This window comes from Myotis brandtii, unplaced genomic scaffold (assembly GCF_000412655.1).
Source record: "Myotis brandtii unplaced genomic scaffold, ASM41265v1 scaffold321, whole genome shotgun sequence".
NCBI lineage: Eukaryota > Metazoa > Chordata > Mammalia > Chiroptera > Vespertilionidae > Myotis > Myotis brandtii.
In genome coordinates, this window is record NW_005362314.1 from 872,630 (window position 1) to 885,437 (window position 12,808).

At 57.5% G+C, this 12,808-nt stretch overlaps 2 protein-coding genes across 2 annotated transcripts in view; both read left to right on the forward strand.

Moving 5' to 3' along the window:
* The first annotated feature begins 1,405 nt into the window (after nucleotides 1-1,405).
* The window catches only part of MAP2K7 (mitogen-activated protein kinase kinase 7), a 12,541-nt gene continuing 1,138 nt past the window's right edge, over nucleotides 1,406-12,808 (forward strand). Inside the window, exons 1-12 of the mRNA XM_005870696.2 lie at nucleotides 1,406-1,424; nucleotides 1,720-1,767; nucleotides 5,621-5,762; nucleotides 5,937-6,003; nucleotides 6,113-6,226; nucleotides 6,314-6,433; nucleotides 6,583-6,690; nucleotides 6,767-6,946; nucleotides 7,048-7,128; nucleotides 7,241-7,383; nucleotides 7,938-7,983; nucleotides 8,101-8,231. Of these exons, the coding sequence (XP_005870758.2) occupies nucleotides 1,406-1,424; nucleotides 1,720-1,767; nucleotides 5,621-5,762; nucleotides 5,937-6,003; nucleotides 6,113-6,226; nucleotides 6,314-6,433; nucleotides 6,583-6,690; nucleotides 6,767-6,946; nucleotides 7,048-7,128; nucleotides 7,241-7,383; nucleotides 7,938-7,983; nucleotides 8,101-8,231 (1,199 nt within the window). The remainder of the gene's footprint in view (nucleotides 1,425-1,719; nucleotides 1,768-5,620; nucleotides 5,763-5,936; nucleotides 6,004-6,112; nucleotides 6,227-6,313; nucleotides 6,434-6,582; nucleotides 6,691-6,766; nucleotides 6,947-7,047; nucleotides 7,129-7,240; nucleotides 7,384-7,937; nucleotides 7,984-8,100; nucleotides 8,232-12,808) is intronic.
* Nucleotides 8,495-12,808, forward strand: part of TGFBR3L (transforming growth factor, beta receptor III-like) — a 4,638-nt gene continuing 324 nt past the window's right edge. Inside the window, exons 1-3 of the mRNA XM_014543257.1 lie at nucleotides 8,495-10,885; nucleotides 11,709-11,845; nucleotides 11,925-12,217. Of these exons, the coding sequence (XP_014398743.1) occupies nucleotides 10,816-10,885; nucleotides 11,709-11,845; nucleotides 11,925-12,217 (500 nt within the window). The 5' untranslated portion in view covers nucleotides 8,495-10,815. The remainder of the gene's footprint in view (nucleotides 10,886-11,708; nucleotides 11,846-11,924; nucleotides 12,218-12,808) is intronic.

The following is a 12,808-nucleotide window of genomic DNA, read 5'->3' on the forward strand; positions in this document are numbered from 1 at the left end:
CGCCCACGTCTCTAGGCCCCGCCTCCTCTTCCGGAGCGCGCTCGCTTCTCCTCACTGCCTCCGCCAGCTGTCTGCTCGCGTGGAGCGGGTCACGGTGACCCCGCGCCTAGGGGCTGGCGGGCTCCCGGACGGTCCTCCTCCAGCCTGGGGGAATGCACCTCTATGGGGCCTGAGAGGCTAGGTACCCGGCTCCAGGTGATGTTACCCCACCGGATGACCTGCCCCCATCACCGTGATCTGCGGAGCCTCTGTCACCTACTGTGAGCCGTGCTTCCTCTACCCCATGCGACTGTGACTACATCCAGGTCCCCAGCAAACTCGCACTCGTCCCTTCTGACCAGATGGTTCCACTCCCTCCATCTCAGTGACTGTTCAGAGAACCCTACCCCCACTCCACTCCTGGGTCCTTGTCATCAGCTTCAAGGGGTGATCCACTCACATACTCACACCTGGCCTGGGGACACCTGAGGTCACTTGATCACAGATAACCCCCCTTTTTCCTCTGACCTGATGGTTCTCCCACTCCCTCCCTGTGACGGGATCCCTTCTCCCCAGTCGGACTTTGTCATTGGGCTCAGCAGCCCCCTTCCACACTGTACACATACACCAGGCCCCTGCATCCTCCTCTGACCAGTTTCACTACCACCATCTTGGTGTCTGTGTCTAGCCCCCAAAATAACACACCCAACCTCCAGTCTGAGGACTTGGTCATTTGGGCTCAGTGACTTCTTCCCCACACACCAATACTGACGTGGCCTGGGGACACCTGAGGCCAATGTGGTAATATCTAGCATCCCAGCACCCATATACCTCTCCTCTGATTCCACCATCTTAGTGCCTACCTTCCTGGCATCTTGTCATCTGGAATCAAGAGTTGTCCCTCTAATACCCCCACCTGCCCTGGGATCACCATGGTCACATTTAGTCTTGTTATGTCCCACAGAACCCCTCCTCAAATCCTCTCGCAGCTGGAGGGCATCAGATTTCCCTCTTCACACAGACCTAATGAACAGCACCCCACAACACTTTCTGTGTCTTTCTTGTCGTCTTTAGTATCCTCTCTGATATGACCCTTGTAGCTTATGTAGCTCCCATGTCATCATCCTGACAGAAAGAGGAAGACACCCTATATCCGGGTACTCCCAACTACCCGCTACTCACCCAGCCTGACCTTCACAGCCTGAAACCCACCCCAGTCCCTGTGTAGGGCCCACTCCCCATCCCTCCCTTCCTGGGTCAGCTTGGGTTCCTCCATGAGAAGGTCTCCTGGGGGCCCAGAGAAAGCCTTGAAGCGGCGATGCTGGCATTAGACACTCCTGGCCTGGGGCAGGAAGCCCAGCCAGGACTGGAGGGTCCATGCTGGGCTCTGCAGTGCTGCATGGTCCCCTCCCCCCGACCCCTCAGCATGAACAAGACAGAGTTGGGTATGGGGCCTGAGGTGCCTTATGGGGGTGGCTATCCCAGTTGCAGAGTGACGCACAGCGAGGCCCAAGGCGGGCAGGCCCTTGAGGAGCCTCACTCTAGGCATCTGTGTCTGTGTCAGCTCCATCCCATCCTTCCAGTCCGCCCATCTGTCAGTTTCTACCCATCTCTGCAGTTTGGTGCCTTGCACCTCCCCCTCCTCCTCATTATGATTTGATTTCTTTTCTTTTGGACAAATCGGTTGTTTCTGTTGTGATTTATCGTCGTGTTTTTTTTTTCTTCCTTCTCCCCATCCAGTTATTGTGATCACTCTAAGCCCTGCTCCTGCCCCGTCCCAACGAGCAGGTACCAGCCTTTTTATCATCGCTGCTTGGACATCTGCACCATTGACTTAACTGCTGCCCCAGCTGCAGAATCCCATCCCTCATCCCCCCATGCCGTGTGTGTGTGTGTGTGTGTGTGTGTGTGTGTGTACGTGTGTGTGTGTGTGCACACACATACTAGCACACCCCTTCTTGAACTCTCTCATTCTCAGTCTTTCTCCCTCCACGAGATCCACATCAGACCCATTCCACCTCTTCCTCTGTGTTCTCTCACCTGCCTCCCCCGCTTCCCTTTCTCTCAGAGGCAGGTTTGAACTCCCTAGAGGAGGAACTGGGCTCCCTCACCGACGAAGTATATCACTTGTGAGGGAGTCACACGTGTGTGTGCATCAGTGAAAAGGAGAGGAAGTGAGACCAATGGGTCAGCTGTGCCTATGTATCTACTTCAACAATTCAGGGAACATGTTTTGGCCCCTGTGTGCTATGTCTCTTCTAGGCTCCAGGAGCACAGCAGTTAATAAAATGGACCAAGTCCCTCTCCTTGTGCAGCTGATGCTCCACTAGAGATGGGGTGGAGTATGAACAATGAGCAAACTCTTAGTCAGGGAGAGCAGGAGAAAGCTATGAACCGTGGAGAAAAGGCAGAGTAGAGTAGGGATGAGGGTTCTGCAGCAGGGTGGTTGAGGAAAGCCTCTGGAAAAGGTAGGATTCTTTTAACAATTAAAAAAAAACACACCTGTATTATAAGTTCAAAGCATGCTCACCCTGGCAGGTGTGGCTCAGCTGGTTGGGCATCGTCCCATGCACCAGGAGGTTGCTGGTTCCATTCCTGGTCAAGGGCACATGCCTGAGTTGTGGACTGCATCCCTGGTAGGGAGCATGCAGGAGGCAGCTGATCGATGTGCTCTCACGTAGATGTTCCTCTCCCTCTCCCTTTCTCTCTAATAACAATTTTTAAAATATATTTTATTGATTTTTTTAAATATAATTTATTGATTTTTTACAGAGAGGAAGGGAGAGAGATAGAGAGTCAGAAACATCGATGAGAGAGAAACATCGATCAGCTGCCTCCTGCACACCTCCTACTGGGGATGTGCCCGAAACCAAGGTACATGCCCTTGACCAGAATCGAACCCGAGACCCTTCAGTCCGCAGGCTGACACTTCATCCACTGAGCCAAACCAGTTAGGGCAATAACAATTTTTTTAAAAAAAAATTATCAGAAAAGTAAGTTCCACCAGCACAGGATTATAGATGACAAGCCCCACCATGTCATGGAGGATTTCTCTGTTCCTGGATACATGATGATAAACAAAACCACTTCTATTTTACTCAATGAAAATACACGGAGAGCCTCAGGTTATACCTGGGTGGCGGCCTGTCCATTATTTTTGGTGTCTTGTGCATGGTTCCAACTGCCCGTCACTTGGGGAGACTGTAAAATGATTTCTTCTGGAAACAGAGTCTTGTGGGAGGTGGGGGGAGCAGCTGAATGGAGGTAGAATGGCTCTGCCAAGGCCTTAGTGTAGGTGCCAGTGGGTCTGGGAATGGATGTGTATAGCACAGGCCCAGTATGGGTGTGTGTGAGAGACCAGGCTGGAGGCCTGGTCCTGTTGGCCCTTGTGGGTAAGTGGGACTAGGTTAGGCAGTTGTATGTGTACCACCTCGTGTGTGTGTGTGTGTGTGTGTGTGTGTGTGTGTGTTGGAGTCTCTGTTGCATTGTCTGCTTGTCTGCATGTGTGTGTGGGTTTATGCCATGCTGTGTGTGTGTGTGTGTACACGCGCGTGCGTGAGCACTGGCTGACAGCCTGGTACATCTATGATTCCTGACAGCCGCATGCCCCCATGGTCTCTTATTCTCTCTAATTCATTCATATCTCTCTCTCTCTCTCTCTCTCTCTCTCTCTCTCTCTTTTTCTCTCTCTCTCATTCAATTTCATGACCTCCCTCTGTCCTCCTGACCTGCTTCATGGCTCATCACCACCTCAGAGCTCACTGACCACTCTGGGACTTTATGTATCTCCCCCCTCCCCACCACCACTTCAGATCCTACTGTGCTTCAGTTTGCAGGGCTGGTGGAAGCCTCTGTTTCCTGAGGCTCTGGGGCAGCTCAAAGGCCCAGTGGTCTATTTGAGGGAGGGGACCCATGGGGCACCAAAAAATGTGGAGAGGGCAGAGATGTGGTCCTCCCCGCAGAGAGCTGACAGTGCAGGGCAGAAAAAGGATCCAGATACTTCTCCGGGGATGAGAACCTGACACTGTCTCAGGAGACTCCATGTGCAGGGGGAGTACAAAGCGAGGTTGTTGAGCCAGAGAGGGAAGGCTAACGACCCTGGTTCAGGCCATGGCAGAGCAGAGGTATAAGGATGCTACAAAGCTGGGGCAGGATGGGGGGCATGGAAGTGGAGGGTTCTGGGCTTGACTATGTCTCCGGAGTCTCCAGAACTCTATCTCTATTCCTGCCAGGCCCTAGCAGGACCGGTACACCTTCTAGAACTGCAGGCCAGGGTCACATACTTGTTCCCTCACTCTGGCTCCCTCACAGCAGGGTCCTGGGGCAACAGGGCAAGGAAAGTGCTCGGACACCAGCAACTCAAACATATCCATTGGTCACTGGGCCCGGGTTACTAGATGCTCACAGAACTGTGGGAAGAAAAAGTGGGCTGCAGTAGGAGGTGTGGAGAGAGGAGGGACATCAGCTGGAAGCAGGCCCCATGGGAAGGTGAACCTGGGAGGATGCTTGTAGCCAGTGCCCTCCCAAGCCAAGGAGCCCCTTTCAGAGTGCCAGGGCCTCTCAGGTATAAGGGTTCAATGGAGGATTGTGTGTCTCTTCCGGGGGCCACAACAGCCTCTGCTCCTCCAACCTGTTGCCAACCCAGCCAGGGGAGGCTCCCACCCCCTCAGCGAACCTACTCTCCTGTCCAGGCCCCTCTCTGGCCTGTCTCTGCAGCACCCCAACTCTTGGGTAGCTGGGCTCCGGTCTTGGCTCCCATCTGTCTCCTGCCCTCCCATCCCCTAACGCTGCCTGCCTGTCCTGGGCTGTCCGCTGCCTGTCCGCTGCCTGCCTGCCTGCAGCATGTTCAAAGCCATCTGCATGCAGGCTGCTGGAAAGAACCAAACCCCTGCCTGGCCTAGCACCCCCTCCAAATCCCACCAGTCCTGTAGGGGCTGTGCCAGCCAGAACCCCTCATCAGCAGGACACAGGCCCAGCTAGGGTCCTGCCCCTGCCACTGTCCCTGTTGGTCCCAGCTGTGCAAGCCAGGCTGGGAGGCTCACAGATGAGCCTGCTGGCCAGAGGGTGGCTTTTCCTTACTCTGGAACAGAACACGGGGTGGGGGAACCCTGGGTCCCTCGCCCATTGTCTCCCCAGGATGGTCTGCCTCACTCTTGTTAGACCAAGTTCATTGCAGCCCACAGGACCAGAGCGCAGGCTGATCCTGGCTGGCAATCCTTCTGAACATGGTCCTGAGCATGGGCGCTGTGGCCCTGGGCCTGCTTCCTGGGTAGACGTGGGGAGGAAAGGGACATGCCAGGGAGGACGCCTGTCTGAGGGATGCCATCAGCCTCCAGGACTCATTTTTCTGACAGCATTGACTTGGGGATGAACCGTTGGCCTCTGGGGACCACGATTCCCAGCCAGCCCACTCCATCTCCTTCCAGGGGAGGGAGATGGGAGAGGTACCCTGAAAGTGGTTCCAAGGGTGAGGCGCCAGCTCATCCCACCCAGCAGGTCAGGCGGCTGTGCTAGCCTATGTGAGGATTCCTGGGAGGGGAAATCAATGTCCCTAGCCCCCAGATGCCAGCATTGGAGGTGGGACCAGCTGCATGCCAACCCTCTCCATGCCCCTGCCTCTCACCCCCCCCCCTCCTCCCAGCCCTCCAGCTCCCACTGGCCAACGATGGCGGTAGCCGTTCACCATCTTCTGAGAGTTCCCCGCAGCAACCCACGCCCCCTGCCCGGCCCCGTCACATGCTGGGGCTCCCATCCACCTTGTTCATACCCCGAAGCATGGAGAGGTGAGCCTTCAGAATGGGGCCACTGACCTTTGGGAGGTCAGCTTGGAGGGCTGCTGGGCTAGCCCCAGGGAGGAGGTGGTGAAATATGTGGGAAACCCCTGTGTGTTGGGAGCTGGGGTGGTCTCAGGTTGGTCAGGACCCCCCTCCACTCACACCCTCACCCTGTTCCTCCAGTATCGAGATTGACCAGAAGCTGCAGGAGATCATGAAGCAGACAGGCTACCTGACTATTGGGGGCCAGGTACTACCCTTCCCCCAGCCCCTGGGCGGTGGGGGAGGACACAGTGGGGCTAGGTCTACATGGTAGGGCAGAGGCTGGACAGATCCTCAGTCCTGATTCTCTTCACCAGCGCTACCAGGCAGAAATCAATGACCTGGAGAATTTGGGGGAGATGGGCAGTGGCACTTGTGGCCAGGTATGGAAGATGCGCTTCCGGAAGACAGGCCACGTTATTGCTGTCAAGGTGAGCACCCACCCCGCCCAGGTGTGTCCCATGCCTCTCAGCTCTGGTGCTAAGGATCTCCTCTCCTCCCCGCACTGTCCTGTGCAGCAAATGCGACGCTCGGGGAACAAGGAAGAGAATAAGCGGATCCTCATGGACCTGGATGTGGTACTCAAGAGTCATGACTGCCCCTACATCGTGCAGTGCTTCGGGACCTTCATCACCAATGTGAGCCTGACTGCCCCTTCTTTTCTGCCCACTCCCTTGAGTCTCTCTTGCCGCTCTCTGAGTGTGCCCCCCAGCCCCTCTTTTCTTTCCCTGATTGGGGTGGGCAAGAGGGTATGGCCGCCCCCAAGCCATGCCTGCTGCCCTTGCAGACGGATGTCTTCATTGCCATGGAGCTCATGGGCACCTGTGCGGAGAAGCTGAAGAAGCGGATGCAGGGTCCCATCCCTGAGCGGATCCTGGGCAAGATGACGGTAGCGGTGAGTGGCCAGGCTGGGGCAAGAGGCCCAGGCCCATCTCCCCCGCGCCAGTCACAGTGCTCCTCTTTCCTCGCAGATTGTGAAGGCACTCTACTACCTGAAGGAGAAGCATGGTGTGATCCACCGGGACGTCAAACCCTCCAACATCCTGCTGGATGAGCGGGGCCAGATCAAGCTCTGCGACTTCGGCATCAGTGGCCGCCTTGTCGACTCCAAGGCCAAAACACGGAGCGCTGGCTGCGCTGCCTACATGGCAGTAAGTGGGGGCCCGGGTGGCCTGGGCAGTGAGCCTGCTCCAGCCACAAGGGTCCATTCTCCCCTTTCCCTGTCTACTCTTCCCCCACCTCTTCCCTACAGCCTGAGCGCATTGACCCCCCGGACCCCACAAAGCCAGACTATGACATCCGGGCTGACGTGTGGAGCCTGGGTATCTCTCTGGTGAGTTGGGGCCCCTCCTCCTGAGGGCTGGGGTGACCCATTTCTGGGGTATGGGAGGACAGCAGGGAGGGCAGGAGTCTGTTTTCGACCACTCCAGCCCATGTCTTCTCAGGTGGAACTGGCAACAGGACAGTTTCCCTACAAGAACTGTAAGACGGACTTCGAGGTCCTCACCAAGGTCCTGCAGGAAGAGCCCCCGCTCCTGCCCAGTCACATGGGCTTCTCGGGGGACTTTCAGTCATTCGTCAAAGACTGGTGAGGAGCCCCTACCCAGGCCTTCCAGGAGGGGGGCAGATCAGGTGTGGCCCCAAGCTCAAGGCAGCCAGGGATGTTTGGGGTGGGAGGATGGAAAGCCTGCCCTCATGGGGGTGGCACAGCTGTGGGTCAGAAGGGGCTCAGGGAGGAGTCAGAGCCTTGGAGCCATGACTTGGGTTTGGACTTGGCCTGAGGTGACAGCTGGCCCCAGGGCATTTGGCTGGGTGGCCTGGGGCTTCACCTCAGGAAGTTTTAAACAAGCAGAGGGGAGAGGGCTGTGAGCATCCTGCACCAACAAGCAGAATTATGCAGGCAGGATGTTTATATTGGATTCTCCCTCAGGAAAACCCCTCCTACTGGCACCTTACAACATGGTTCAGGCCCCTGTCCTATGTGGGTGCAGGCCTTGGTTCCTCTGAGGTATCCCAGTTGGGACACAGGGCAGGGAAGATGCAGTAGCTCTTCCCCACAGGTTTTGCAGACCGCTGGCTCAGCAGGTAGACCAGCGGAGCCCCTCCAGGCTCTCACTTCCCTTTCCTCCCTTCTTTCTCCAGCCTTACTAAAGATCACAGGAAGAGACCAAAGTATAATAAGCTACTTGTGAGTACCTGAGGCCCTCCCCACCCTCACACCCTACCGCCTACTCATCTGGACACCCAGGGCCTGGGTGAGGCCAGCAGCTGCCCTTGTTCTAAGCTCCCCCTTCCGGCCCTGCAGGAACACAGCTTCATTAAGCGTTACGAGACGCTGGAGGTGGACGTGGCGTCCTGGTTCAAGGATGTCATGGCGAAGACCGAGTCACCGAGGACTAGTGGAGTCGTAAGCCAACACCACCTGCCCTTCTTCAGGTAGCTGCGTGGCGGTGGCCAGCCCCACTCGGGGGGGGGGCCAGAGAAGTGGCCACAGGTCCCCTCTTCCCTACCCAGCCACCCAGCTGCCCGCCACGGGAGACCTGGGAACTGGATGGCCGCCGAGGGCTGAGGACAGAAAGTAGGGGATGCCAACCCAACCCCGACTCCCTACCCAGCAGCCATGGACAGATGGGCCCACCAGGCCCTAGCCCTTCCAGTCCTGGGGTCAGCCGGCTGTACAAGTCCCCCCAACAGACACTGTGAACAGAAGACAGCAGCAGGCCATGAGCAGACTTGCTATTTATTCAGTTGTAACCCCTGGGCTGGGGTGGCCACCAGGGGCCAGGAGAGAGTCACCCTTCTTGCATCCTCCCCATGCTGTCCCTTCCACCTTTGTGGTACACATGCTCCCTGTCTCTGTCTGCCTCTGTCACCTCCCTTGATGCCTCTCTGGTTTTCCCTGTCTCCCTTCCTGTATCTGCCTCTCTCCTGGCCCAAGCCCGGGCTCTGTTACCCACAGCAGGACTCCTCGGTCCACTTAGGTCTGTGGTGAGCAGTGAGTCCTTTGGTTGGCATCCTTGTCCCAGGAAGGCAGGCTGGGCATTATGACTGCAGCTGACCCAGGCTGTGGGGGCTCTGGCGCTTGTGCGCGCGGCTCTCTTTCTCTCTCTCTCTCTCTCTCTCTCTCTCTCTCTCTCTCTCTCTCTCTTTGATCTCAGGGGGTCCTTTTTGGAATTTATTGTATTTTATTGTACTTGGTGGGGTGTTTGGGGGATGGGGGAGGAAGAAGAGCTTGTTCTCATGGGGTTTGTCAGTACCTTCAGAAACTTTTACCAAAGTCATGTTTAGCTGCTGTGGTATAGCCCTCAACCTCCTGTGGGCATTGGGGGGTTGGAGCCAGGTAGAGGCCTGGGCCACTGTGCCTTGTCAGCCTGTTCTGGAGAGACTATTCCCAAAGGTGGGGGCTGGGGGTGGGGCTCCTCCCTTGGGGCTGGAGACTGGCCACAGCTTGGGGTGAATTGAGGACCCCAGGCTGTGTGGAGGAGCCCACAGGGCTGTGGCCACACAGGGTGGCCTTCAGGGAAGGTGGGTATGGGGCATGGTGGGAGGCAGTAAATGCTGCTATGGCAGGAGAAGGGAGTGAATGACAGTAGTGGGGGTCACAAGGCCCAGGGAGGCAGGGATTGAGTGTATAGGGAATGGATGTGGGGGTTCGAGGATGTGTGACAGGGACAGAAGTGGAACAGGCCTAGGGCTGGGGGTGTGAAGGCAGTCATGCCCTCACAGTGCCCCTGAGCATCCCTCAACTTCCCCAGAGCTGGCCAGTCCCCAGCCCACCTTGAGGATAGGCCATGGGGCCCCTCTCCCCCCCACACCCCTCAGCAGCAGTCAGAGCAGGAAGGGGGGTGTTTCCTTTTTTGTTGGTGATGCATGCAAATCAGTGGACAAACATACACACACCAACCAACGCCAAAGGTGATGAACTCCCTGGATGTAGCTGGAGCAATGTAGACTCAGCATAGGCATCACTGTAACCTCTCTCTATCCTATTGACTCTTGTTACTCTTAACATAGTCACAAAAGGCCGCATGTTTAAAAAGTACTCCTTGTCTTCTCTCTGCTCCCCCCAGGGGGTTGGGGTGGCCACCTTTCTTGCCCAAATCCCCCTTGTGACTGGATGGGGCAAGGTAGAGGTAGGTGGGCAACAGGCCTGGCTCCACCCTTGGGGGGGTCCCAGCCAAGGGGGCTTTGCCCATAACCAGAAGGTCAAGTGGCTCGTTCCAGGGCCAGTAAAGGTCAGAGGCCGGCTGCCCGGTTTATTTTATTTAACTTAATTTTGTTTATGAGTGTGTGTCTGCCTGTCCCTCCCCTTCAGTGTTAAGTGGGAGCCCTGAGGGAGCCTCTCCTCCCCCCACCCGCCTCTCCCTTGTTTCCTCCCTCTATCTCCAGTCACCAGCCGTCCTTCTGGACCAGGCAGAGGGCTGAGCGGGCAGGCAGGAGCCTGGGGCGACTTGGCCCAGCCCACCAGCCCATGACCCCTTCTCAGGCCACCAGTATTGTCCCTTCCCTTTTTAAAATGAAACACCCTTGTTTGTAAATCCTTAGATGCTTGAGAATAAAACCCCTCCCTTTTCTTCCACTGAGTCTGTGGTGTGACCTGAGCCTTGGCAGGATATGGCATGAGATGTGGGAAGGGTCTGTAAGCCCTGACCTTGAGGTTGAAGGGCTGGGAAGTGGTGAATTCTGGTGGATAAGGTCTCTGCATCAAAAGGGAAACTGAGGCAGGGTTGTGGCTGGGAGGGTGGTCTTTGTAGTGATTTGCCCAACATCAAGCAGGCAGTATGGAGGGACACCCGACCCCCAATAGCCAGAGGTCCTGCTGGAGAAGAGCTCTTAATCCCTGGCAGGCCTTGGGGAAGGGCTCTGGTGTCAGCCCCTCAGTCTGCCACCCCCGCTCTTTGCTTCCCGGAGTGGCTGCCCAGCCAAGGACAGGGACACCTGTTTACCTTCTGGGCCTGGGTGCTGCCTGGACTGGTGCCTCTGCCTCTGGCCCCCACACACTTACCGCAGCCAGTCCAGCATGCTGGGTACCATGGTCCTACTGCTGGCCTTGCTCCCAGGGATCTCCACCTTGCCCAGCGGGCCACCTGGTATGTAGGGATTGGGAAATATATATGCCTTCATGCTCCCATTCCTCCGCCACCCTTTCTGAACCTCCATCTATCTTGCCTTGGGAAATGTGTGGGTGGGCAGTGGGGTCTACCCCTGTCCCCCATTTCCAGGTTCTCTGGGATCCCCAACTTCAAAGTTCCCAGCAGCCACGTGAGGCCAAGTACTGTGGGAGGGGAGGGGTCTGGGCAGATACTTTTAGGGAATGTGTATGTGGGCCATCATGAAGCAGACATGTATGCACTGCATGTGCATGTCCTCACTGATTAGAAGACCCCTGTTGGTGTTCCTGGTGCCTCTACCTTTACTGCGATGCCCTCAACCTGAGAGTCAGGAGTCTGGACAAACGGAAAGTCTGGTGGCCTGGCTGGGCTTGGGCTGTGCCAAAAGGGCTGTGGAAGAGCACCCCTCTTTGCTTTCCCCCCTTCCTTTGATGACAGCACCTGTCTCCTCTTAGAAAGGGAAGGGTGGGGGCCCCACACTCCTGGCCCTGCTGCAGCTCGTGGGCTCCTCAGCCCCTTCCCAGCCTGGAATTCCCTCGCGCACTGTGGGGAAGGAAAGCAAAGCCAGGAAGGGGAGCCCCTCAACCAGCTTTGTGCACAGCCTCGCTGCTGGGCTGTGATGCCCCAAGGGTCTCCAGGGAATACATCATAGCTGGTGTCCCACCTGCCTGAACGAGGAGCCTAGCGTGAGTGAATTCTCCACGCAACATTTTCCCCGAGGAGGCTAGGAGATTGAATCATTTGCTTGAGGGCCTAAGGGGCAGCCCGCACTCCCTCTGTGCCACTCTTTCTGCCCCGCCAGCGCCCCCCTTTCCAGTGGCGCCCGGGTTGTGGCTGCGTCGACCCCTTTTCAGTCTAGAGCTGTCAGACGCACAGGACACGTTCCACCGTCGCGCAGGGCCGCTCGAGGTCCCAGCGGACAGCCGCGTGTTCGTGCAGGTGCGGACAGATGTGGGGCAAGCCGGGCCGGTGGGCAGGTGGGCGCAGCTGGATCCTGAAGGCGACACTCCACCCCCAGGCGGCCCTGGCCCCGTCCTCCCCGCGCTGGAGCCTGGCCCTGCACCGCTGCTGGGTGACGCCCTCCTCACGTCCGGCCCCAGGACCCACCCTGGCGCTACTGCGAGGGGGCTGCCCTGCCGATTCCTCAGTCACCTTCCCGCCACCACGCCCTGGGGCCGCCCGCTTCAGCTTCCGTCTGCGCCCGGTCTTCAATGCCTCTGTGCAGTTCTTGCACTGCCAGCTGAGCCGCTGCCGCCTCCGGGGAACCCACCGGACTCCTGAACCTCTGACGCTGCCGCCCCAGTCGCCGGTGTGCGGGCGCAGGACAGGGAGTCTGGGCTCCTGAGGCCGGTGTGGGGTGGGCAGGATCACCTCCAGCATTGGAAGGAGGAGCCTCTCGGGTTTGGGGAATCTTGGGGTCAGGGCGCTTTGGAGCCTGGGGCACGGGTCCCTTGGAGCTGGGGGTAGATACTGGGTCTCTCCCAGGCCAGGCACAGGGGCCTTGAGGGGCCCCAGGGGCTCCGCACAAGGGTTCCTCAGTGAACAGGGGGTGTAGGCACTGAATTCCTTCATGGCCATAGCACCAGGACCCCCTTGGGTGGGCCTCTGAGGTCCCTCCAAGACTGGGTGGTTGGATAAAAGGCACTAAGGGGCCAAATCTCTGGGTGCCTAAAGTTAGAATCCACGATTAGGTGCTCAGAGAGCCGGGTCGTGTGACTTCCTTGAGGGGCTGAAATTTGGAGTCTGGGAGCTGTGCGGCTGGCTGCTTGTATATCTAATGGGCTGGGTTTGGGGACCCCCAAGGGGTCGGATTCACAGGGATCTAGTGGTGGGACTCCTGGTTGCAAAGAGATCTCTCGGGAGCCCTGGGGAGGAGCTCCTGGATCCCGGGCCCTCACATCC